The following is a 27,938-nucleotide window of genomic DNA, read 5'->3' as shown; positions in this document are numbered from 1 at the left end:
TGATTAAGAGGAGCTAACTGTATTCATGTACTTGTATTAAAGAAATAACATGACTCTTTCACGAACGATATATATATATATATATATATATATATATATATATATATATATATATATATATATATATATATATATATATTCAATTTTTGTTTAAAGGTATTTGACTGACTTAAATTTATATTTGTACGTTTTTAGTTCATATCCGTATCAAATACCAAGTTTATGATGAATCAACTACACAAAGTAGGATCCAAAAACGCTCATTGCAATTTGTTCCATCCTTCAGTCGAACCAGGAACTGAAACATAAAGAGTGACATTTTCTTTTTAAAGATACTTTGTCCAGCTGAGTATTGTGAAGGTTTATGTCAACAGAAGGAATTGCATTCTATTATACAAGCGCAATTTCACAACTTTATGTACACATTACTAAATATTGAACACCCTTGTCCATATGATTAGCGTACGCGTCTTTGGTGCGGGAGACCTAGGTTCGATTTCCGATGGGAACTCCTGTGGTTCTGAACCCACGTTAATTTGTAAGTTCACGTCTCATATAGCCTTGATGCTGAAAGGGACACTAAACTCTAATCTAATACTAAATACAAATATTTAAAGAAAAATGATCACGCACCAAGATGACGTGAATTTGGCTATCAAATCCATTTTGTGTTTTCAGTTATTTTCTAGTAGTATTTTTTCTAGGCATCCTTTCAAAAGACAGTGATGCAAATTTCGTAACTGCGAATTCCTGTTAGAAGCCATGAAATTATCCGATTAGATGCAAAATTTCCCGTCCACTAAAATAGATACCGTAAATTTACAATATCTAACAATAAATAATTTTGAAAAATATCGCTTTCGAGGGAAAAAATGAAGTTAAATCTTTGAGTTTTACGTCCCACGGTTATGCCGGTTAGGCTAAAGGAGAGGGGTGATGATGAGAAATTAGTGAAATCGTGGAATGAAGAAAGTGGGAGGAACGGAAGAACCCCGAGGAAACCCACGCACACGGTGTTTGTCCACCACAAAGTTCACTTGGTGCGAGCTGGGATCGAACCAGGGTCCCGAAGCACTAGAGGTGAACGATCTACCACTGAGTCACCGCGGCCCCGCTTTAGAGGGGCCATGACGTATAGTTGAACTCATTCTCGTAGTATGAAATGCATTATTTATAATTATGCATGATAGGATCACAAACAAAATTTAAAAATATTATGTGCACTTTCTTTTAACAAACATTATATTGTCTTTTATGGTGTGGAAGGGAATGTTATGTTCGAAAAAAAAGTCCTTAACACGATTCTTGTTGCTGCGCACTGCATGTTCCTTGCCACAGAAAAGATGCAGCGATAGGTAGGCTATTTTTCAATTGCTTTACATTAGCTTGATGTTTCAAATCTTTTGTGTGTTTCTGAAGTTCACTTTTACCACAAAAGAGCTCAATATTAACATGTCTTACATAGCTTTGGTTCGATTCTCAACATGGACTGCAACTACCCGTTAAATTGTGCATCCGAAAGGCACTCTTTGTTAAGCCTCGCTTATCACTGCTCATCTTAATAATATATATAACTTCACCGCGAAGCAAATGTTACATTTCTCTCAGTCATCCTAACACAAAACAAAACTAACCACAGCTGTGACACGAAGGTGCTATTTCGAAAAGAAACAAGCTATGCTTCATAGAGATGTGTACCAAATGATAGAAGTATAAAGTATTGTTTTCTTTCCTGATTATTGATATCAGTTGGTGTTCTTAATGAGTTTACTCATTAGTTTAGAATAAATGGAATTTGGACATATGTTGTACGTATTCTCCTGACAAATTGATGAGACCAGAAAAATTATAAGGACAGATGGAATAGGTTTAAGCGCATCTACGCGACTTTATCAAATATTTATTCTCCATAATGGTACCACGCGGAAAACTTGGTATACTATAATCTTTGCCTCCCTCTGTTAGCTGTTTCGTATCATATATATCGGATGGTTTTGATATTTCTTCTGATCATTAAAACATAGCAATGGCACCTGTGTGCGTGCAGAAATGCAAAAGCACAAGATAACTTCCTATTTGTTTTGGAAACAACAAACCCATTTCACGTGTGCGAGAGAAATTGAGCATAGCGAGATCGGGTGTTTACTCATGGTCAGTTCGCAGCAGGAGTCCATGGTAAAAGATTTGGCTAACTATCTCTTCATATTGATGTGAAAACACTCGCAAAACCCTACAAATACAAAAGACTGCGCTTCAAAGAAAGTTTAGACACAGATGTTTCAATTTTCACTTAGCATCTTTCTTCAGCAAAAGAGTCGGTTCATTGTATTCGAAAAAGGGAAGAGAGAAAGGGTGAATTTATATTTTATGGGGGGTAACATTGTAAGTAGTATAAACAATACATACCGCTTCCGACTCTGTACTGAAGCATTTCTTTCAGCGGCATATCACTAGATCTATCCTGACCCTCATCCCGCCTGAAGTAGTAAAGTAGAAAGGGACAGAAGTATTCAACATGACTGCGCACTTGAGTTTCAGTTTACAATACTAAAACCAGTGAGCAAGTAAACAGTCTTTTGTAGGATCGTGTTTTACTTCTTGAATTTATTTTTGAACATTTCTGTGAATTCAACAACAGAACGCAGTAGAAATACGGACTAGTTTTTACTCCAACCATTACTTTCGCTCCAACCCAGGGATGCCACATTTATGATTTCGTACTAGATTTAGTGATTTTACTATTGAACTAGTGATCTAGTTCGTACTTTGGGTAAATAGACACATTCTAGTGATTTTTTTTGCATTTTTTTCTGATGCAGACAAATGACAAGGAAATGGTTCTTAAAATAAAAGGAAGAAGTATATTGCAGTTCAAAACAAATGTAGAAAGTTTAAATTATTTTTTCTTTTTCCTCTGACTGAATGAAACCCCTGCTGTGTAACGACCTTAGGTAAACAACGGCTATCTTTGGTCCGCTACCTCCTTTTGTTAGCCGACATGAGATGGGTTACTTTTTTGTTTGAAGAAAGTGAAGAAATAATTATCCAGTACATTTACATTTTGTCAGGCACACAGGCGCAGTCTGTACTTGTTTCCTAACGAATTTTAGCAACATAACATAAATGAAACATATGTACCAGAAAATAGAGGCAGTACAAACGAACATTTTCATCTGTGACACATTTGATGAGAAATATAGTTAGATGTCACGTGCAAGTACTCTAAACATGTCCTATCCTTTAATTCTATTCGTATGTTTATGTAAGTGAGACAGATTATCAAGAAACAATAATAACTGGTTTTCTTCCAGGGGAAAAATCTGAAGGTGTGAAAGGGTGTTACACTGGGACTTTAATTGCGTCCTTTGTACAAGATTATTTATCTTAGTTCTTGGGGAGAGGAAGATGGAAGCGAACCCTTGTAAGGATCTCTGCAAGAAAACATGAATACTATCCGCCACTGTTTGTTACATTACACAAAATAGTTATATATATATATATATATATATATATATATATATATATATATATATATATATATATATATAATATTGAGTTTTAGTCAGGGTTTTCATTCTGCAGGAGAGGGGGGATAGTAATACCTGCATTTCCTCCATTATAACTTGGCCAAGCTAGTTGCATTATATATAAGGATTAAGTTAGCCTAAAAAGCTTAAACTTCTATGGCAGTTTTACTCTGTAGCCATGCTTCTCATTTTCGGTCTACGGGACTCTGTGTCCGGAAATTTTCGATGGCTTCCAAGTCGGAAAATAAGTGTATCAAAGGTATATATATTATATGTATGGTTATATGAGACATGGATCTACAGTTTAAAGTGGGATACCGGTAACAACTTCATGAGCTTCCACCGTAAATCGAACCAGAGTCTCCCGCGATCAAGGCGTATGTGTTAACCATACAGCCACGAGGAAATTCACATAAGCACACACACATATATATTGTTGAGTTGATTTTGACTTTACCGTCTCTTTCAGCAGCGAGGATATATGAAATGTAGACCTACTGATTAAGTGGAATCCGAACTACATGAGCTCGCAGTAGAAGTGGGTGCGGATAGACGGCCGAGTCAGCAAAAAAATATCTTGTTTTCCTAGAATTCGATATCATTTCCTGGAATTGGGAGGCAAGTTTCGACAAGCCTTTGGTTGCTATGTTCATAGCCTTTTATGGGTAGTACAGAAGCGCGTGGGAAAATTTTGGTTTATTTGAACCCCCGTTACCCCCTACTCCTCTTTAGTTGCTATGTTCATAGCCTTTTACGGTTACCACAGAAGCCCCGTGGGAAAATGCTGGTTTGCTGTTGCTATGCTCATAGTCTTGGACACCTGCTAGATGTAGAAACAAGATAAAACATGAATTTTCGTGTTCTTGTCGTTTATTGGTTAATAATTTGAACCCCCAAACCCCTCACCCCTCCTGCGAAGAGCGTAAGCGGAACGTATGTGCTTGTGTCGATCATTCTGTTAGCAGCTGTTGCAAAGGAAGAAACGTCAAAAATTTTAAAGATGTCATCGTCAATGAGTTTATTAGATAAACTTAATAAGCCATCAATGGTACCCTTTACAAAAATGCGAGATTTGGAGATTGGAGTACCATTTCGTATTGTAAACTGTGAGATAATTACAACGGTATATGGTAGGAAGGCCTGTGTGACATTTGAAGGAGGTGAAAAAGTGATTTTACCTGGACGTTGTACTGAAAAATTGGAAGCAGATAATGGTGCATTATTAACGTATTTACAAAGTGGGAATGTCTGTTTAATATATAAAGGAATGAAGATTAATGTATCTGGACGTAACATGCACGATCTTGAATTTACTGAACTGGTTTACTCATCGTAAGTGTATGGTGCCATGTACAAACAAGATGAAACATGAATTTTCCTCTTCGCCCCTCCTCTTCATGCATGCGCAGTCATCTGTATGCATAGTGTCGTTATTCTGTACTGACCAGCGACTGGAGTAACATGTCTTTGAGTGCTTGTGCATCAACTATGGATACCAGGAAAGAGTACTTGTTAAATGTTGAATATGGACTTAATTCAATGAAAACCAAATTAATTTGCATTGGACTGGATAGTGATACATTTGAACCAGTGATTCGTGTTGGCAAAGGACTTGTGTTTGGAGTGGAGTTAAATTTGGCAGAGTGGGAGAAACTTGTACATTTAACCCCATTTGTTACGGACTATTTAAATTCTCAAGTGGAAATTACATTTATAAAATCTCTTGGTCGAAAAAACGAACTGGTGGTACGAAAACTAATGGGTGAAAAATTAGTGATGTTAGAGAAGAAAGGAACACTTCATGCTCCTCGAAACACTGTGTACTTATCTTCAAGTGATTGGCTTTATTTCTTGGAAATATTACCGTGTATTGAACATGCTGTGAAAAACAGTAAAGTTTGTAGTGTTGTGCTACGTGAATATTTTGACTTGTGTACAGATACTATTCGTAATCATGTACAATTACAGTGTCTTACATGCAGAGGACTTGCCGGAATCCATACCTGTGTAGATGAACAGAGTATTATTAATGGTATGAACATCAGTTTTCCAAGTGTCTCTCTTGATAAGAACAGTGATGTGAACATTGATGGTGAACGATTAAAATTGGAAATGAAAGTATTTTGCAAACAAAAACTTATAGATTCAATAATGGCTGATTTATTTGATAGTGTATCGACACAGCCATGGTGGGGGGAAACCGAAACTCAACCTTCGGAGGGTATCAATGAAGTGAACGACTCTTCATAAAGAAGGAGAAATTGATTTGTTTTTTCATGTATACGAAACAACGTAATATCAAATGTAATAAAAATATATATATAGTGGAAAGTGAAATGTTTTATTTGTGTGTGTGTTTTGTGTTCGTTTCATACACCTCAATATGTTAGGATTTTAAAATTTTTTATAAGAAAAAAATCCTAACATATTTTTTTTCCTCGTATATTATAAGTGATACGTATAATAATAATAATAATAATCATAATAATGAAATCAAATTCTTGAAATGAATGTTAAAATAAAAATTAGTATTTGAAATTATTATTATTATACAACTTTGTCTTAAGTATGATAGGACTTTTTTAATTTTAAAAAAAAAGGAACTAAAATAATTAATATTAAAATTTTAAAAACAAAAGTCCTATCATAATAATAATAATAATATTGAATTCACATACTTGATTTAATTTACGAAAGAATAACTGATTAAGTATTTGAATTCATTAATATTATTATGTAGTTATATGATTACATCATTGAATTAAAAATCAGTTTTAGAATCTTTTTTTTTTAAATCACTATGAAATTCTTTAATTCAATGACTTAAAAATATGTTTTATGATATGTGTATTTAATTACATAACTGATCATAAAACATATTTATTTATTAGGAAACGGAGAAAATAAGAAATAAAACATTTGTTTTCAAAGAGAAAAAATAATACAAAGTGTTTATTGTTGATGAAACTATTTACACAATTAAAACGACGGTAAGTATAGTACATTTTAAAAGAACGTTAGATTTTGTTTTCACTGTCCATGTGATGATAACTTTACAACTGCCATATACTGTTCACTGATGATACTACTGCTGTTGATGTTGATGATGAAACGTAGATACAAGTCAATCTGAACATTGAAGATGATGTCCATACACACGATGACGATCTTTTACTCTCTGAAATGAAAAAAAATTGAAAAACAAACTTAAAATTTATTTTATCTATAATCATGAACAAATAATAATACATACAAACACATTATAATAAAGAAGAAGAAGAAGAAATGGCTACCTGCAATAATATGAAAAGAAAGTAATCAAAACAAACGAAGAAGAAGAATGAAGACATGATTACCTGTAGAAGTAAATACAGCAATCGACGATCATTTTTTTCTGGAGTTGATGAGAAAGTGTAATGAAATTCATTTAAGGACTTTCCTTTAGCTTTGAAGCATAGGAAAAGATATGAATAATGTCCACATAGGGATGATTTTACACTTTGAATTTGTTTATTATTAAATGTATAAGAAGTGGAATTTCTACGTAGAAATTGAATATGATGCATTACATATGGAGGAAATCCAAATGTATCGAAGTAGTGGGCACGGGCATCAGTATGAATATATACGGAAATCCAGTGTGTGCCAAGTTTGTTCGAGGGATCTGTATTTATGATGATAGCTGCAGGTAGTGGAACATGTGCTGGTAATTCATTGGCTGCATATACGCCAACGAAATGATTGTGAAATAAAGAATTTGTTTGCAAAGCATTTAATAAATCTAGTGTAGAGGACATCATGTATAAAAATGCAGACATGTACATATATGATATGATATTTAAATAACGTACCTTTAAAAATCCATGATGATGTTCCTCTGATGATCCACTTCTAAGAGAGATTGGAATTCTCCATACACAATGCAGGAGATAGGTGCTGGTAGAGGCTTCGTAAAATGAACTTCCAGACGAACACACCCATGACGTATAAGATTCCAATGCTGCACAGCGCTGGCTTCTCCATCTTGAGTAATGTCGAAAACAAAGATAGTGTATCCTTGAGGAAAGTCAAGGCGAGGAATATTGTTGCCATGATTGGAAAAGTGAATGCCTGATCCACAGAATAAGGTATGATATGAGGAAACATAGAGGTTGTTTTCGAAAATTGGTTGTAATGGTTTTGAAGGTACAGGTTTTCCATCAATGTATAGAGAGAAGAAATTGATGTCAAAATGTTTGAAATGAAATGGATTTGAAGTTATTGTTCCTGTATAGGCATCATTTTGTGTAAACGCCACAATCACTCGAGTTGGTAATACTCCCATAAATAAATTATCTATTGTTTTTGATTGAAGATCCTTTGGAATGACGAACGACTTCATTTGTACTCTTGTGAGAGGATATTTGGCTGTTGTTGATTGTAGAAGCTTGTTATGTGCTAGTTTTATTGTAGGACTAACATTAATCTTTTTAATATGTAAAGCAGCGTCTAAAATGTTCACTTTAGCCTCAACAGACGCATCACTAGCGATGAGACAAAAGTTTGGCTTTGCAGGAATTAACTTGAGACGTAATTCTACTCCTTGGATTAAAAATTTATCTTGATTAAAAATATCACAATGAAGATGTCCAAGCATGTCGAATTTTGCACTTTTTTTTGTTAATTCATAACGTTGTTGAAATCCTTTATTACCACTAGATGTTGCATCCATATGTCCAGCAGTATCTTGAAACCAGAATGCACATTGAAGATGAGTATTTTTAGCAGAATCATCATAATTTAACAGTTTTTCAATGTATGATCGATATGGATGATTATGAGATGGAAATGAAATCAGTTTGTTATTTAAATACACTTCCACTTCACTGAACATAGAATTTAAAAAGTCATTAATAGGAGCCACAGCTTTATCACTTTCACCAAATGCTGATCCATCAGGCTTAACGATTTGAGCTTCGATGTAAAGAAGAGTATGTGGTAGATCTATGTATTCATCACTTGTTCCTGGGATGACAAACTCTATAGGAGCATTATCAGCTAGTGAACTGATTGGTTTGTATGTAACAACATGATTATCCAATATACTGGTTTGCGTTGGTTTTGTAGAAAAAATATCTAGTTCACTTTTTACACACTCGCAGGATTGATGATGTAAGAAAGCCATAATGGTGATGATTTAATCAAAGATATCGTGTGATAACTTCCTCTTCTTATAAGACTGATTTTTCTTTGTTTTCTGTGTACGTTTCCTCTTGCCCTTCTCCTTCTTCTTCTTCTTGCGCTTGATGATGTGTAATGGTGAAGGGTTAAAGATGGAATGATGTGTAATTCTTCTTTTCCTTCGTTGATATCCAGATCCTAACATAGATTTCAGTTTATTTTTTGCTTTGTCTTGCAAGACGGATCTCGCTTCACCCATTCGTTGATGAAAGGATTCGTTAATAGGTTGATTATCGATGATGACATCAGTAATAACGTTTGCTCCAGATTTTAATAATTCCTTTCCTACTGTTTTAGCTCCTTGTTTTACTAGTGGCATGACAGAACGAAATAATCCTCCAAGGAAACTTCCAATACCATGACCAACTTGATAAGGGGAGCCAACATAAACGTTTCCAGTTCCAGAAAGAGCTTGTTTTTGATAATATTGTAAATATGGATTATTCATATTTGTCGATGTTGACGCACTGGTCGAAAATGTAGTTTAACGCATACAGTTCCGAAAGTGAATGCCAGTGGAGAGCCTGTACTATCTCTTATATCTATTTTGATGTGTTCAAAATGCATCTTCTCTATAGGCACATAATGTGGAGGATTAAAAATTTCTATAACACTACTTCCAAATGTATGATTCACAGGATTCATATTTATGATACGTAATAATGGTGCTACTGTATCTCCAACAAATACAGATTGAATTATATCACAATACACATACATTGTAGATGGAAGTCCTAAACGTAAATTTGGAATGCTTTGGCCTTGTTGCATATCCTTTAAATCAACGCTTGGATCAAACCCCAGCATCGCACTAACACTTGGTGATAATGCAACGTCTACATCTATGTCTTTATGAAGACGTCGTATAAAACAGGTATTACTCTCACGAGTATAAGAAATATGTAAATTTGTGAATCTGTTGTACGTATTTATTATCTTTATCAATTCTGATATGTCAGTGTAATAACGTACAGGAATAGTTATAAATTTCCATTCATCACTTTTTGCAGGTTTGTAAAAAATTTTATTATTTTCGTCATTAATATTTAATATTGAATGAGGATAATGAATTTCAACAATAGCCACTTCCCACTTTTCATGGAATTCCATTCTTTGATGAAGTTTCGTAGTGTATGATGTTAAGGTGTTGTCAGGAAAATATTCCATAGAACTATTACTGGGAAGCGTAACGTAAAAATCTCCATCAGGTTCCATTGTACTTTTCGATCTTCTTTACAGATGATGCAGGTATCCAGGAATCGAAAGAAGAAGGATATCCTTTCCAATGAACAAGATATTCTTTTCTGCTGCCTTTTCTTCTTGTACGTATGATTTTATCTATGTAAAATGTCTTTGATAACGTCACAGGTTGTAATTCCTCTCTGTAAAATAATCCATCCAGTGGTTCCTTGTTTAAATCTTCAATTTCATAAACAGGTGGATCTCTTGGTATTATCTTCTTCACTTTAAATATTTCCCAAGTCCAATTTTGCATATATCCTTTATCAAATGTACGTTTAGTTTTACTAATTCGTACTGTATCACCAATCTTAAGATGTTTTGAGAAATTTGGATTCTTTTTCTTCGTCTTCTTTATTTTATTATCATATTGATTATGCCATACTTGTAATAGGTTATTTTGAGAAACATTTGCAGGTGACATCTTTATGCTTGAATGATAACCTTCATTGTATGATTTCACAAGAAGAGGTAATACATTTAAATAATTATACGTTTGATACTTTGTAAAATACTTCCACATTTTTTCTTTTAAAGTTCTGTTAAAACGTTCTACAATACTAGCTTTTATATCAGGATTTTTAGTTGTAATATGTTTTATTTTGCTGTCCACTAAGTACTTCTGTATTGTTTTATTAGTAAACTCACTTCCTTTATCTGTTCGAAATGTAATTGGTTTTCTGTCTTTGAACACAAGTTTCAATGCTTTTAAGACATCATTTGTACTTTTAGATTTTAATGGCACAGCCCATGCATATCGACTGAACACATCTATCACTGTCAGAATATAACGATATCCATCATTAAATTTATGAAGAGATTGAAGATCATTAATATCACTTTCCCACTCATCATCAATGTTATTCACTACATAGAAATCTCTTTTAAAACGACGACGTACAGGTTTGTGTAACGTATATGTTGTTTGTTGCAGTAACCATCTTCTTATACAATGTATAGGAATTTTCTTCTTTGTAGCTATCCACAATTTTTTAACAGTTGAAAACGAGGCAGGATGTGAAGGGTTGTAGTAAATCTTGCTTAACTGTTTGTTTACGGTTTCCACCTTGACCATACTGGACGTTTACAGGCACGTTTCCTTTTCCTTATAGGAGATATTACTTTTTCCTTTTCTTCTTCTTCTTCTTCTGCTTCTTCGTCGTCTTCTGGAAACGATTTCAGAGGTATTTTTTCCCTTGACGATGATGCTGTTGGCGATGCTTTAGTTCGTCGTAAAATATATGACAAACGTTTTGGATTTCCAATAAGTTCTTGAGGTGTGTTATTAGAAGATAAATAATTACAAAATTTCTCCCATCCCGGTGGATTTGTGTGTTTCCGGGGTCGCGACACATCAGAAATTAAATCTACAATGTGAGATCCTTCTAGTTTATCACCTCTGATGTAAACAGTTCCTTTATTATCCCACGTGATATTATCATCATGTTTCATTCTATGTAGTAGTAATTCAGCTCTTTTACGAAACATTTTGGGTATGGATAATAATATTTCTTCTTCTACTTCAGGCTTCTCTGATTTAGTTGACGTAATTGAAAGTGTCACAGGTTCTTCTTGTTTTCGTATTAAATGTAAATATTTTTGAAGAATATTGTTATACTGATTCCACTTTTCTTCATCACTAAGCGATGATAACTGTAAAATCTCTTGCATTTCTTGATCCAAATTAGATTCACGTTTCTCCAGGGCTGATGATGATGATGATGTTGGTGTTTGTATACGATTCAGAACTTCAGGTGGAACTAAAATCATCTTCTTTGCGTGTTCCATTGTACTAACGGAATAGTAAACTTGATAATGCACCAGTTAAAATAGGAGCTAATAATGCCGGTAGGAATCCACCCTGCTGCTGTACTAATAAATGCTTCTTCTTCTTTTGGATGGAGTTTCCTTTCTTCACAAGATATCGAAGCGTCCTCTTGTATCGCTTTAATCTTGCTTTCTGTGTCTTTGTAAGAGGTACATTCCCTTTTAATACATTATAACAACATTCACAAATACTTCGAATCACTGAAGAGTCTGCATTGGCCAATATAGCTTTACGTAATTTAGGATTTGCTTTGCTCAGCGTACGAAGAAGATCTCCGTGTTTTACTCTTGGAGACATATTGTCAGAATGAAGAAACACAGTTTAAAACAAACATTATAAACACATCTTCTTCTTCTATTTTGATGGAACATAAACGTAATGATAAATATCATCAGGAAAAATATTTGTTTGAAAACGAAGTTCATCTGACGTATCCTGTTTTAAATCAATAAAGAAATATCCATATGGTAACTTTGTTGCGTCGTTGAAACTTTCTTGAAGAAATTTTGGATTCTCAGGAGTTAATTGATAACTTAAATGTTTAATTTGTGATTTATCTCTTGGATTTTTAAATAATACGAGATAAGAACAATTTAAGCTCATATCTCTGCTTCCTTTTCCCTGATGAAATATGTTTTGTGTAATAAATAGTACACTAAGATTTCTATGATGAGAACCCTTTGTAAAGAAATCAACTATATTGCGGTTCACTTCACACATTTGATCATCAATAATAATAAGATGTGGTCCAGTTTCAGGTAAAAAGTCTTTTGTTCGAGGTAATCCTTCAATAAATTGTACTTTTGTCGAAATTTCTCTGTATGCATTTTGCCATTCTGCATAGTACCAATAAATATGACGAAACGATGTATTAACCATACGTGGTAAATTGGACAGGAATCGTATTACAAAGGAAGTTTTTCCACATCCACTTGGTCCGGCAACAATACATGAAAAGGGATGTTTCCACGTCGTGTCCATGTTAAAGAGTATGATCATTCTTTCCTTATACGTATATTTATAAAGGGCCTTATTACATTTCTCTTCTTCTTTTGTTGGAAGTAGTGTAGCCATATGGAAGAGTATCATATGAATTTGGAATTCTACGTCGTTTAATATAATTTATCTTATAAATTTTTGTTTCGGGCATGCTGACGATAGTATGGTCTTTCCTGCGGCAAATTTTTTTCTCATTGGTAATTTTGACTTCCGTGGGACGAGATTCTTCTTCTTCTTCTTCTGCATCCTCTTCATTATCTACTATCATTTTCTTCATTACATCAAAATTTAGGTGTTTTGAAGATTCATAGTTTAATGAAAAGCCTCGTATCTTGCATACTTGAAACTCCTTCTTCGTGCTGGGATCAAAAATACGTAAGCTGTAATTCTTCGGGCCCGCCGATACATATTCTGAAATATAGGCTTCTTTACCATATTCGAGGACTTCATTTGTTAAATCGCCTAAAAAGTCACCAGTTGGAATTGTACTTTCACCAGGTTTTTGCGTATAAATGACGGAATCAGTATCAAAATATAATACTCTTTCTTGTAGTTGATCTAAATATTTGTACAATTCTAATCTTGCTTGTGCTGTTGTGTATGCGGCTATGACAACATTTACTGTTGGTAGTGAAACAGGAACGTCATCGGTGTATTGCCAATATACATATAACATGTCATCATTTACTGGGAATATTTGATGAACATCTATATCATGAGATGATAATTTCTCATATAAATCCTTGGGTTCGTTAATAATGCTGACATGACCCATGTTCTCACGTTGACCAAATTTTCCCCAAAATGAATTTAGCATTAATTTAGCTAAACTTCTAAGTGCTGGATTATGTTTAATTTTGTTCTCATCTAGACGTATTCCTTCCTTTTCATAAAATTGCTGAATGTACTTCTTCTTTAATTCATCTGTTTCACACCATGCTGGCCATCCACTTGCTTCTGTTTTTGCTTTCAGGAAGGTGTTTATGTATTCTGCAAATAAGCCACCACTTTTTGTTTTTTCATCATATTGAACAACGTCATATGCCCATATTTCATGAATATCTATTATTTTGTATCCTTTTTCTAATGCCTTTCTTACTTCATCTGCTACCCATGTTCCATGTAGAACTCGGTCTTCATCGTTGTGATTACAAGGTGCTTGGTTTAATTCATCACAACATGTACGGCAGAGTGGAAACATCAATCTATCATTTGATTTATAAGGGAGTACAGGATGAAACAGTTGTTTTGGAGGCAAAATACTGAGCTTAACTAATCCTTCTACTTCTTCAATGGTGGGAATATTTGAATCTCCAGGCAGATAGATAGTAGGATGACGAATTGGAAACTTCTTAGTCTTAGAGATAAATGGGTACAAGGAAATAACATCTTTGTAATTTATGGTCTCTCCTTCAGATTCTTGTGCTTTATGATACAAACGTATGGCATTCACACGTCCTCCATAAAAAGCGTCACGAGGTTTTAATGGTGTTTTCTTTGTATACGGATGATTACTAACATACTTCTTCATCTCTTCATTTCCTGCCAATTGTTTTTTAAATTCACAACCCCATATTTCATGCACTTCACAGCCAAAATCTTTTAATTTTTGGATTTTCTTCTTTGTTGCTTCATATCGAAATTCCATGGTATCTGTAGCATTGTTATAGATGGGTTTATTTCTGTCGTTAGGGTAGCAGTAGATACAACCATGTGTAAAATCGCCTTCATACTCCCAGACGTGTATTTTTCCTGTATTGGGATCTGTCCATACACCATCTACTTTCATTGATGCTATTCGTTTTTCCTTACTACGTGCAGCATTGGTAATTTGGATGTTTCTGTTTTTTTCTTCCCAAGCTATCCATTGTACTGCTTCAATTGACTGGACATCTCTCCACCGATACCCGTTCTTTGGTATGATACCAATTGTATTTTCCTTTAAGAAATTTCTACGATATACCAAATTACATGCACTAGCAATTGTAATACATTCAAGTAAGGGATTGACATTAGTTTCAGATTCAAATGTATTCATAAAGGAAATACAGGCTTGACGTAATACCTCGACATCCTGTACACAATACTTGATGAGTTCTTCTTTCATTTTAAAGGTGTCGTTTTGATGTTCGGTATACCATTGGAGAAACTTGCGTCTTTCGTCTACTTTCATAGTATCTGCTCCATAATATTTAATGTCTGGAAGCGGCCCTTCATAGGTTTGGTTCTCACGTCGATTAAAGAAGTGTGGGAAATATCCTTTGCACGATTGAAGCCCAAATGCACCACTTAATTTACTTAAGGGCATAGGAAGAAAGCTTAGTGAATCGATGAAGGTTACGTTTCCTATTTTAAGAGAGAGAATTTTTGCTCCATTCATGATTACTTCTGGAGTCCAATTCATCTTCTCAACCATGGTCTTAATGATGAAATGTGCGTCATATCCCTTTGAGTTATGAGCAACACAGATTACTGATTTAATGTTTGGTCGACGTTGTTGAAGATGTTTTAGAAAATCTTCTATTACATTTTCTCCATCAAAAATATTTTCTCGCTTTCCACAAATGACACAATCATTCTTGATGTTGTTATCTTCATAACATTGGTAACATACATGTTGACTAACCAAGACATTAGGTATGTGTTCATATATGTTTGCGTCCTCCTCTTCTATTTTCGTATCTTGTGTGCATTCAATATCATAAAACAGAATCATAGCTTTCTTCTCCATGATGATTTTTTCATTGGCTTTTTTCGATTTTCTTCTTTCATTCACTTTCATGTAACATTCATGATTGGGTGGTACTATATCATAGCAAATGTTGCAATAAGTTTCTCCACATACGTGAGAACCTTTTTCTTTCACTACATAAATTTTCAAACACTGGGTTCAGCTTTCCATTTTGATATGGCGCTGACTTGTGATAATCATAGCATGACTGGCCATAAAATTCTCGATTACAATCATTGCAAGTAATATGGGTTTCTTTAAAGTCACATGGTGGCTTCTGATGACAACGAAAACATACAGCTGCACATTGTTTCAAATGATCATGTTTATTTTGATATTTCTTATGACAGCTTTCGCAATAAAAATTACAGCTAAAACATGCTGTCAAGCTTTCAATGACGTTGTAGTGGTTATTTATGAACAGTAAATTTAAAGCAGTTCTCTCGTTATCACTTGGTGGAGCTTCAAACATGACATCACTTCCTGAAAAGCCCCTATACACTGTAATTTTATAATCCTTTAAATATTCCTGAAATTTACGAATTTCAGGAATTCCACCACCATGACTAAGATCTACACCGGCAGCTTCACACAGTTCTTCTGCTTCTTTTTCTATTATATATTTACTTTGATGTTTTACATATCTATTATATTCAGTTTGATTTCTTCCCTTGTATTTTTTCAGTCCTATGGCAACGACGATTGCATGTGCTAAACATCTTGTGCCTTTATTCTTAATTGTGATAATACCACGTTTTGCCTTTACATATTCTTCAGTATTCAAAATATGTTGTTTCAAAGGACCTTGTCCTCTTGGCATACGTACATGATGGAAATTCACGATGCAATCTTCATTTATAAGAAAAGCCGCATTACTTTGCAGTACTTTCTCATAGCTTGTCCATAGAACTTCTGCTGAAAGATTTCTTGCTTCTCTGAATGACAACCAAAATGGTCGATGTCCTTCTCTCTCGTTTGTGATTGTTATTCCTACGTAATCATGCTGGTCCACATTACGTAGTAAATAATCTATTAGTGCCCGTAGACTTGCTTCAATTGCCGTAAAAGGGTTTTCATCTGCACGCACGGGGGCTAGACGGAATCGTAGCATTCTACCCTCCATATTGTATCTTCTGTATTGTCTTCTTCGTTCTTCTATTATATGAAATCTATTGTGTCCATCATTACGGTTGTTATTTCCGAATCCTACTTGTATATTTGAATCTCGTTGTGCTTGAAATACGGCTAGCAATTCGTCCATTCTTTTTTCTATGTCGTCTAAATCGACTTCCATTTCTTCGTGTTCTACACTAGCCTCTGCTAATATTTCCATAATTGAGGGATATATTACTTCTTCTTCTTCTTTTCTGGGATCGGGAAACAAATTGTTAATCCAATTTTCTAGTTCATTCGTGTAAAACTTATCATCTTCTTCTTCTATCTTCATCTCTTCCTTATTGTAATCCTCTCCTATTATTTGGGAAAACGTGAGATTTAGCAGCTCTTCTTCATTTCTCCTTTCTTCGACGTCTTCTTCTGTTCCTTCTTGTAACCACTTTATAATTTCTTTAATACGGCCTGATGCTTCTTCTGTTATCGTTCTATTGCTAGCACTGTTCAATATTTGTAATAGTTCTTCTTCATCATATTCTTCTTCTTTTTCTACTGGAATTTGAATTTCAATAGTTTCTCTTTCTTCTTCTTCTTCTTCTGTTGCTGCTTCTTCTATTTTCATTTGTTCTTCTCCGGCTTCTTCTTCTTGCATTTTTTCATGATGATCTATTTCCATTTCTTCTTTTGCGTCTTCTTCTTCTTCTTCTTCTTCTTCTTGCATTTCTTCTCCTTCTTCTTCTTCTTCTATCCCGATTATGGCATTTATTTCACTTAAAAGAACTTGCGTTTCGTTATTTACGCCCACTACCTCTTCTTCTTCTTCTTCTTCAATGTCATTAATGAAGACCGTAATCTCCTTCAGTAAATCTTGCGTACTCTCTTTTGCCATTTTTCTTCCTCAGATGTATATATACGTAATGCAATATGTGTAAACGGTATATGAATATGATATATAATAGGATATATAAATCTTATTTAAATGGAATATATATATATATGTATATAAATATTTTGAAAGGATATATAAGTGTTTAAAAGAATATACGAATAAGTAAAAATGTAATATATAAGTAATTAAAAGGAATAATAATAATATCAACGGGAATAGGGGAAAGGATTACACTTATCTTTATTTGTATGCAACCTAAAATAAAAAAGAAATGAATTTTGTTACTTATAAATCAATATATATTAGATATATAAATATATACTATATAAGACAGAACTTTATGATGTCAATGAAATAATCTCTCATCATACCTTTTAAATATTTTTAACTTTTCTTCCTATTCCACGGGATGAGGCGTGAAACAAATGTATGTTCACAATCTCTTTCAAATGTATTGACTAATGAAGATATGTAGATTACACGGCCTTTTATACTTATTCTGTTTTAGAATTTTATCGTTAATTTTAGTGAACGCGAAATCCGTATTTCCTCCTCCTCCTCCTCTCTACATGTCTTTCTTTTATACTGTCATTAATTTTAGCGACCACAAATTCAATGCTATCTTCTTTACAACTTAACGAAAAGATGCTATTGACTTTCCCCGGAAAACCGTTCCTACATGTGTCTTATTCATATGCTCCCCTTAACGTGTGAATGAGGGATGGAAGACATTTTAAACTAAAAGATTTCATCTCTTTTTCTTACGTGATACAGCGTTCATCTTTAGTGCACGGGAAGTCACAGATTGGAATCCTGTCACGATATGGAATCAACACTAGGAAAACTATGGAATCGATACTAATATTGTTTATTTTAAATTATTTTACGTGTATGAATATTACCCCCGTGAGCCCACAACTTTTTACCCCTTAGATGTCATGTTACTGATTTCAAAGTGACTTTATTGAATACAACACCTTCGAAAACTATAGAATCGATACTAATGTTGTTTATTTTACGTGTATGAATATCACCCCCGCGAGCTCATCACTTTTTACCCCTTAGATGTCACACTGAGAAAAATCCGTTATCCGGACAGCGGTATGTTGTACAAATATATGGAATCCTTACGTTTAGTACGGAAATCTGTATGGAGCATACGTTATCCATATACTACATAATTACTGCCTTTTTCTCACTTAGATATTACATCATGTTGCTGCAGGATGTCTGACATCGAACAAACTTCCGTATATTACATATGTATACGTATATTATATACGTCAGCTATATATTTCATACATCCATCTGTATGTGAGATTCTGACCGCCCATGGACAGTTCTTTCTTTCATCATGAGTGACGTCATTGAACAAAGAACAACTGTCGTTTTCTTGCGGGTCGGTTTATGCATATCGTGTCACGGCGTGGGAGGTCGTAACACCCTTCATTCTATATCTTCTACTTTATACTTTTAATACTTTACTACGTAACACGATCTTATTAATTTATTATACGCTTCATATATTTACTAACTATCCAACGATATTTGTTGCCTCGGGCATTAAATTGGTGAAGAAGAAGAAGAAGAAGAAGAAGAGTCATTTACTGAACTAGGTTTGTTTACAGCTAAAAAGAACAAAGGAAGGAAACAAAAGCCTGAGTAAGTACAATAGTTAACTATAACATTAATTAAATATTCCTTTAATTACCGATTACTTTAGTATAACTCTCTTTAAGCTTAATAAATCACTAACATGTTAACGTGACTTCTGGTTGCAACTCTTCCTATTTTAACCCGTTAGTTAAGAAGAAAGAATGGGCGAATCTGAATTTTGAGAATTCTTTGAACATTGGCGCTTATAAACTTTTTCTACATTTCAAGGTGCACAAAGTAAATGTTGTGTTTATTTATTTCTTTTTAGACGGTTCCTTCCTCGGAGGAGAATTACTATAACATAGAGTAAATCTCATAACTTCATAACATGTTTGCTTAGAAACCGTTTTCAGCGCGAATATCGTCTTCGTGTAGTCTAAAAGACTGTTAGCCATTTTTGCTAGAATATTTTCACATAAAGCTTTTTGTTTAACGTCCTGCGATTATCCACCAAGGTGATGATGAGATAGGTGATAATGGTTGCAAAAAGAAAGTGGGGTGGAACGGAAGAATCTTAAGAGTAATCACGCACACAGTGTTTGCCCACCAAAAGCTCACTTGACAGTAGCTGGAATCGACCCATGGACCCAAGGCGTCAGAGGTGAGAACTCTACCGGGTCCAAGATTTGTTTCGTGAAACACTGTGAAGGGAGGGAATCAATTTGTAAAAATAGTCGAGTAGCACAGAGAGTTAAGGCACCAAATGTGATGGGGCGGAAATTATTATCAGTCAACTTTACTTAGATTTACTATGCATGCAAATTTACTAGCTTATCTGACGTACTTGTAAGCGCGTAACATTCCAGTTTTTGACGTTTCAAATCTGAAAATATTATGTTGATAGGTTTTCGTGATAAATACTTTCAATATAGAAAAGTAATTCACGTGAAATATATTTACGACGTTAGACGGTCTGTTACTTACAACTCATGGTTTATAAAAGGTATAAATAATACAATGTATATATGTACTGTATGCTGTACACTTATAACATGAAAAAAGTTTGCAATTTTATTAATAGAGGCCATGATGGATTAGTGGTAAGGCCTTTACCTCTGGCACATGGGGTCCTTGGTTCGATCCCAACTCGCGCCAAGTGAGCTTTGTGGTGGACAAATGTCGTGTGCATGTTTTTTCTCGGGGTTCTCCCGTTTCCACCCACTTTCTTCATTCCACCATTTCACTCATCTCTCATCATCACTGTCTCCTTTAGCCTAGCCAGCATAAACGTGGGATGTAAAACTTAGAGATTTCATTTCATTTCATTTTCGAAGTAGTGACTTCGACTTTATTCAGCGGGGGTGGGGGCGGTGGCTCAGTGGTAGAGTGTTCACCTCCGGTGCTTGGGGACCCTGGTTCGATCTCAGCTCGCGTCGAGTGGACTTTGTGGTGGACAAACACCGTGATCTTGGTTTCTCTCGGGGGTTCTCCCGTTTCCTCCCACTTTCTTCATTCCACCATTTCACTCATTTCTCATTATTGCCGTCTCCTTTAGCCTAACCGGCATATTCCTGGGGCGTTAAACTTAAAGATTTCATTTCATTTTATTCAGCGGAAAGTCAAAGTTTGGTTTGGAAAAAATCATCGAAATTTATTTTATTTCTTCGGAAAATTCGATTACGTCATTTACGTGTTTTAGTTCTTCTAATGTCCTTTTAACACGCAACCACCGAGTTATGTCACTGCTTGTGAAGTATTGCTTAAATTGGAGCTTTTGTACGGGGCAACTGTAGTTGCTTCCTCTAAAACAGTCGCCGCCACCGTTAGCTTTAGAACAACTGTCTCGAGCAACTCTTCGTACCCGGCAGTCGTGAAGAAGCATTGTGTTAAATGGAAGGATTCGTACGGGGACACGGCAGTTGACGCCACCGTACAAGCTTCCAATGTACCTTTTTTTTTAAAAAAAAAAAATCTTAGTTGGAGTACTGATCACAGGCGAAAAAAGCGGAATTGTTTATCACTTTATTTTACGTCACATACTGGAGTTCTCCGATGTCTTAAAACAACTATAGACTATTCCTATATTCTATATATATTACAATGCAGTATCATCCCTGTGATGAACGCATAAGATACCAGGATTACATTGTTGCCTTCTTTATATTTATACCATCTTCCAAATTACGTTTATAATACTGATCTTTCTGTAATACAACGTGCCCATGGAAGCTAACTAGTCGTCTATTACGTTTTGTTTTATGTATATGAAGCATACATATTAATCATCCGATTTGCAGCCACCTCTAAAGCATTTCTGGATGTATGTTATTATTATTATTGAGTTGAGTTGATTTTGAGTTTAACGTCCCTTTAAGCAGCGAGGCTATATGAGACGGGACCTACTGATTAACGTGGAATTCGAACCACATGAACTCCTGCCAAGAATCGAATCCGGGTCTCTCATGCCAAAGGCGCGTACGCTAACCGCTTAACCACGAAGAAACTCATTATTATTATTATTATTATTATTATTATTATTATTATTATTCAACCACTAAAGAAAGAAGCAAAGGAGGAAAATATGTTGTTGACCAAACCAAACATACATCGATGGGATTCAGGAGCGTCATTTCAGATTTTGCTTGGGGGGGGGGGGTAAGACCTCTTGATATAAGTAAAATTTTGCGTTTTCTTACTGATTTAATACTATTCTATTGATAAAATCTATATAAATCTCAATCTCAGGGGCGCAATTGCCCCTCCCTGCCCTCTCTAAATGACACCCCTGATGGGATTCCTCATGGCCAAGTAGTTAGAACTTCGCTGCCTATGCAGAACAGGTTTGATTCTCGATGGTAGGTACTGTGGTTTGAGAAATGAAATGAATTGAAATGAAATCTTTCAGTTTAACGTCCCATACTTATGTCCGCTAGGGTAAGGGAGACGATGATCAAAGTAAGTGAATGATGATGGAAGAATTGATGGAATGAGAATGTTGGAGGGAAAGGAGTACCCCGAGAAAATCCACGCACACGATGTTGCCCACCCCAAACTTACTTGGTCGAGGATCGAACAAGGGACCTCACGCCACAGAGATAAGGATCTACCACTGAGCCACCGTGCTCTCTAATGTGGTTTGAATGAAAGCTACGGATCTACGTCTAATATAGCCTAGTAGCCTCGGTGCTGTATCTTTGAAAATGAAATGAAATCTTTAAGTTTAACGTCCCACGGTTATGCCGGTTAGGCTAAAGGAGACGGTGATAATGAGAAATGAGTGAAATGGTGGAATGAAGAAAGTGGGAGGAAACGGGAGAACCCCGAGAAAACCCACGAGCACGGTGTTTGTCCACCACAAAGTCCACACGGCGCGAGCTGGGATCGAACCAGGGACCCCAAGCACCGGAGGTGAACGCTCTACCAATGAGACACCGCGCCGCCTGCTGTATCTTTCCATGTATATCTTGTGTACTAACAACCCAGTCCCACAACAGAAAAAATACGTGGGTATTGAAAGGTTTAAAAAACAACAGAGAAAACAAGTAATATATCAGTGTCTGCTATCAGTTGCTTAACGTAAAAAGCATTTTTTTTTTTTTATTTCCATTGCCCAATAGTAAAATTGCCCGTAGGGGTTACTAACTGGTGGATCCTTTTCATTGGTAGCATTAGCGGGCGGGTTGTCATTATTTTTGTAATACCCAGAATTCAGTAGCATAGAAGCGACTTAGCTTCGTCTTGGCTTGACATTTGATGTGCAAAATTAGTATAAGAAGGAGAGTGGAAGCATTTTTGATCGTGGTCACTCACCTAGGATTTCAAGTAAGTTGGTTTTCCTGCACTAGAAGATCTACTACTTTACATTTCAATTAGTTTTGTTTTACTTTCACCTCAGTGCTGCGAGATTCCGTAAGCTCGTTTGTTTTTTATTTACGTAAATGTATGAAGGTATGTTTATAGAAGTAGCAGTTTGTGTAGACTACGTTAATCTTTCTTTTCTTTTCTTTTTTTTTTTTTAAAGTTTAATGTCCCACGATTATGCACTGGGGCTGAGGGAGACTGATTATGAAATGAATGATTATGTTGGAATAACGAAAGTGGGAGGAAACGAGAGAACTCTGTGGAAAAAAGGGTCATGGTGTTTGTTCATCACAAAGCACTTGGGAACAGTGTAGACCTATTTATTCCGTTAAGCCCCAATAGCTCTTCAACTTTGACAGTAATTACGGGGAAGGTTCTAGAATGCTGGTGCGCATATATAAGTAAAGAGAGTTGGTACCCAGGATGGTTACTTTCTTCATCAAAGCTCAATATTCAATTCACATAGTAATGCCAAGTGAGCGATAGCGAGTCAAGATTACTTAGTAGTCAGGGTGATTATTTTACTACGATTGAGTGGTTCTATTAAAAAGGAAAAAAAAAAAAAAAAACTGGCATAATTACGTATAAATATATTTTGGTTAGGTTTGCTTAATTTTCGTTCACTGGTAAGAGTGCACTTTGAGCAGAACAAGTGATTTTGGGTATCTTTTAGTTTCTCCCCCAATCCTGCAAATATAAGATCTCCAGTGTTACTTACTAAGGGAAATATAACTGAGCGAGTGACAGCAAGCGAACGGGGTTAGACACCCCGCAGGGCTCGGTTTAGTATTGGTTCCTATGAATGTTCTGTTTAAAGTGCATTTTTACCGGTTCACTTACATAGTAGGTCTGGACCGACGGAGTTTATGGTACTTAACCTTGGAACAAGGATTGAACAGGGAGTAATTCCTCACGTCAGAAGTGACCACACTACCACTGAGCCACCGTGGTCCGAGCTCTCATTTCATAACTTAAATATCATACAATATTGACTGTTGGATTAAGTCATTTGAAATCTTGGAGCATTTTGAAATTACTCAAAGGTGTATATAGGTTGCATAAAATATTTTTTCTTCACGTAAGCAATCGAAAAAAATGTCCTATGTTGGTTGAGGAACGTATCTTCACATAGAGTAGTATAACACGGTCATGTCCGTAGCTAGGATGTAGGCCAGGAGAGAGGGCTTGAGAACCCTTTTTGACCATCTTCAGGCCTTCTTGAAACTTTCAGCTTATTGGTATGTATATATGAAAGTAAAATGAGCTCAAATTAGCTTCCACAAAAAATTAACTCATTCCCTTGCCTTAGTAGTTTGAAATATTAGAAATTAGTAATATAATTTTGAATAGTTAGTGATATGCGATGGTTCTAGCTTATGACGAACTGGTTCCTTGAAATCTCTGGTTAGTTCATATTTGGTCCAGAAAACAATTTTCAAAATTAAAACATGTTTTCATTGTTTTGGATACATAAATTTGGAATTTAGGTATACATTCCTCCCCTCCCATCTGCGTTAACTTGATATGGAGAGTTGGCGTGTTTGCTATTTGTATTTGTCTTGGCACTTGATTTGGTTACTAAACCATAGTTGAAAGCCATGGGTATGCACGCAAGCCGCCACGAGAGTCTGCAACGGACGTTAAAGCAAATGCCTGACATGGGTTCGAATGCCAGGCAGTTTAATTTCACCTTTCACAGTGAGACTATTGTAGGATTGGACTGGGTTCATATTCTGTGCTTGGTAAAAACGTAAAACAACTGAATTTTAACTTGGACAGATGCTATAGATGTTATGAGACAGAGCATGTTATATATCGATAAGTAATAGTAAAGATATAATGTGGTTACTAACAGCAACGTGAAGACCACATAGTAGTTGGTAACTGTATTTTCATTGTTTTACGAGTGGTGGTTCACGGTATGATAACCAGATTTGATCAATCAAGTACTTGTATTACATTTTATTACGTTACAAGCAGTGGCGGATCTAGCCCGGGTCCGGGGGCGCTAGGCCCCCCAGTTTTTTGAGTGACAGATATAATTTAAGGTATTATTAATATTTCTTTCAAAGTGTATAGTAAACTCATGATATACCTACCATAGTCTGGGTTCTGCCCCCCCCCCCCAGTTTTTACCTTCTAGATCAGACTCTGGTTACAAGCGGGACGTAAAACTGAAAGATGTTTTACTTTGTTTCCATGCGTTTTCTTTATAGCTGTGCCCAACCTGGGCTAATGCGCCTGCCTGCATTCCCTAATGTCACGAAGATAATTGGGTCTACTTCTTTAGTTGGTATAGTTTAAGGGCACCGTCATAAAAATCGTTCCGTGATATTGGTGTGTCCCAGTGGCGTATTTACGATTTTGTTCGGGAGGGGCTTTGTTAACTTTCGGGGGGGGGCTTTGCCTGGAAATGTGAAAATTCTGCAAGATATTTCATTTACTTTACTAAGTAAGATTTCGGGGAGGGCTTAAGCCCGGAAGCCACCCCCCTAAATACGCCACTGGTGTGCACAGTTCACGATTTCAGATAAACTGCGTTAAATAGCATACTATATACCCTGTTGGCATTTAGAATAAGATTCCTTCTCAATTCTTTACACTAATTTGATTTCTACTATACATTAAATATATTGTTACTTTGTATTTTAGTAGTCTTCCCCACTGGTCTAGTGATTTCCGTGTGGCCTTGCTAAACGTGGCCCCTCGTCCGATTCTCGGTGGGAGAGTGGAAACAAATTACTTCCATAAACGCGTTCACTTCTATTAATTGTCAGTCTCTTTTGGCCTAAGGTCGTAGCTGTGCGACATGAAAAAAGAAAAATAATTTTTAATTCCCTAGTTTTGGTTTTGTGTAGGTCTACTTGCTGGAGTTGAGACCTTCAACGGAACAGTAAGTTATAGAATTTATAACTAGTTTAATCAGTCAGAAATTATTCCGGTTCCTTGAGATTCATTCGGTTATTAGTTTTTCTTCATAGTATTGTTTCACTATTTCTAGAAGGAATTAGGTATTAACAAAGCAACTAATACGCAAAAACTCGCTATGCTAGGCTTTGATTCACTTGAATTATTTCTCCTATTCCGTTTGTGTTTTGATCCCCAGTTGCGCACATTCTAGTGTTTTGTTTTGAGGCCAGGCCCGTAAGTAGAGGGGGAGGCTAGTGGGCAACTGCCCCCTAAACTTTTCATGGCCCCTCCGGACCTCAATACAGAAAACACAATTTAGATATTTGTAAGAGAAGTTTTGATGACTTGCCCCCCTAATATATTCATGGTCCCTCTAAACATATGTGGCTGGTTTCGGGCCTGCTTGAGACTACGTTTACCCTGTTGTATCCAGGTGGGAAGTGCAGTAACTCGAAGGGTTCAAATGAAGCTTCTTACGAGAGGGTGACTTTTCTAGATATACAATCAAAGCTATTTATATCTCAGTGATGCAATACGAGGGTTGCACTGAAAGTTTCGGGAAAATGATAGAACGCAAGAACATGAAAGTGCATTTTTTTTATTGCTTTTGAAAGTACTCCCCATGAATAGCAGTGCATTTTCATGCGATAGAACCAAATCTTGAAACAGGTATGCCACTCCGAGGTTGGTATCTGTGAAACCTGCAGTTTGTATGTCTCGATGGCTTCTTCTGGAGGTGCAAAAGCGCTTCCCACGCAACATGTTCTTTATTGTTGGGAACAAAAAGAAATCACTGGGAACTAAATCAGGGAAATAAGCCGGATGTCATGACTTCGCTTTCCTGGTCCAGAAAATCATTTGTGGCAGCTGCTGTGTGCGAGCTCGTATAGTCGTGTGCAGAATGATACGACGGTTGAACTGTTTGCTCACATTCAGTACTTCTGATAGACATATGGTTGTGTACCATTCTGCATTGACTGTTCTGCAATTCTCCAATGGTACAGTTGCAATATGACCTGATTTACCAAAAACTTATGCAATCGTTTGTTTGGAGGCACAGTGTGCATGAACAACTTTGATTGGTTTAGGTTCTCGCGGAACACCCACACAGCAGATTGTCGCTTTGTTTCCGGTTCGTACGTATATATCCAAGTTTCATTACCTGCTCCAATGTTAAACACCGAATTAGATGATCCAGACTTGAACAGTTTCGTTATAACTTTGCACCACTTTACACGGGCGTCTTTTGTGCGCGACTTAAATTGTGTGGGATCCAACAAGTGCAAAGTTTTTTTACACGTAAATAATAGTGCAATATTATTTGTATTTGGCTCATTACAATGCCTAAGATTTCCTGAATTTCGCGATAAGTCACATGCCAATCAGTGTTCATAATTTCACGAACAGCAGCAACGTTTTTGGGCACAATGACTGTCGATGGACTACCTGCACAATCTCCATCAGTCAGGCTGAGCTGACCACACGTGAATTCCTGAAACCACCTGTAAATTGTCTGATATGGGGCTTCATCAGGAAAAGTAACAGTTATCTGATGAACACATTGTTGTTGTGTTAACCCTTGCCAAATATCGTAATAAATCATAATACGAAAATGCTCTCTCATCAGGTCAATTTTTGTTCACGATCACCTCACTTCAAACTAGTGCCCTGCAACGACAAAGATTGAGAGTTATAGAGTTATATACGGTTTATCTTTAGAGTGAACACTATTAAATTACTTGGAGAGGGGAAATCTTCCTCATCCTCCCGTTCATTCGAATCTTCTGGAAGCTCATGTGGTGCGTATTCCACGTTAAAGATCTAGAACCAAGTCTCAGATAGCCTCGGACCTGAATTGGATGCTAAACTTCGAACCAACCACGCTTGTGTAATGACTTGTGGTTTATTAATTGCGAAAGATTGGTAATGTAATGTAATTATAATGTACAATATATGTATTTTCTCTGTTAAATCATGGGTCGCGCTGGCTCAGTGGTAGAGCGCTCACCTCTGGTGCTTGGGGTC

The 27,938-nt window shown here is 35.8% G+C and overlaps 2 protein-coding genes across 2 annotated transcripts in view; both read right to left on the bottom strand.

The window, feature by feature from the left end:
* LOC145675263 (acidic mammalian chitinase-like) overlaps positions 1–27,938 on the bottom strand; it is a 354,567-nt gene that overhangs the window by 112,644 nt on the left and 213,985 nt on the right. The gene's annotated exons all lie outside the window — the stretch shown is intronic.
* On the bottom strand, positions 6,491–8,370 carry LOC145679727 (uncharacterized protein F54H12.2-like). Its single transcript, XM_081750294.1, has 2 exons — positions 7,379–8,370; positions 6,491–6,705 (listed from the first exon to the last, which is right to left on the bottom strand). The coding sequence occupies exon 1, from the start codon at positions 8,236–8,238 to the stop codon at positions 7,381–7,383; it is 858 nt and encodes a 285-aa protein (XP_081606420.1). The 5' UTR covers positions 8,239–8,370; the 3' UTR covers positions 6,491–6,705; positions 7,379–7,380.

Source organism: Thermobia domestica, chromosome 2, assembly GCF_964235325.1.
Source record: "Thermobia domestica chromosome 2, izTheDome1.hap1.1, whole genome shotgun sequence".
NCBI lineage: Eukaryota > Metazoa > Arthropoda > Insecta > Zygentoma > Lepismatidae > Thermobia > Thermobia domestica.
The sequence above is the reverse complement of the archived record's forward strand: the minus strand, read 5'-3'. Positions and strand labels throughout refer to the sequence as shown.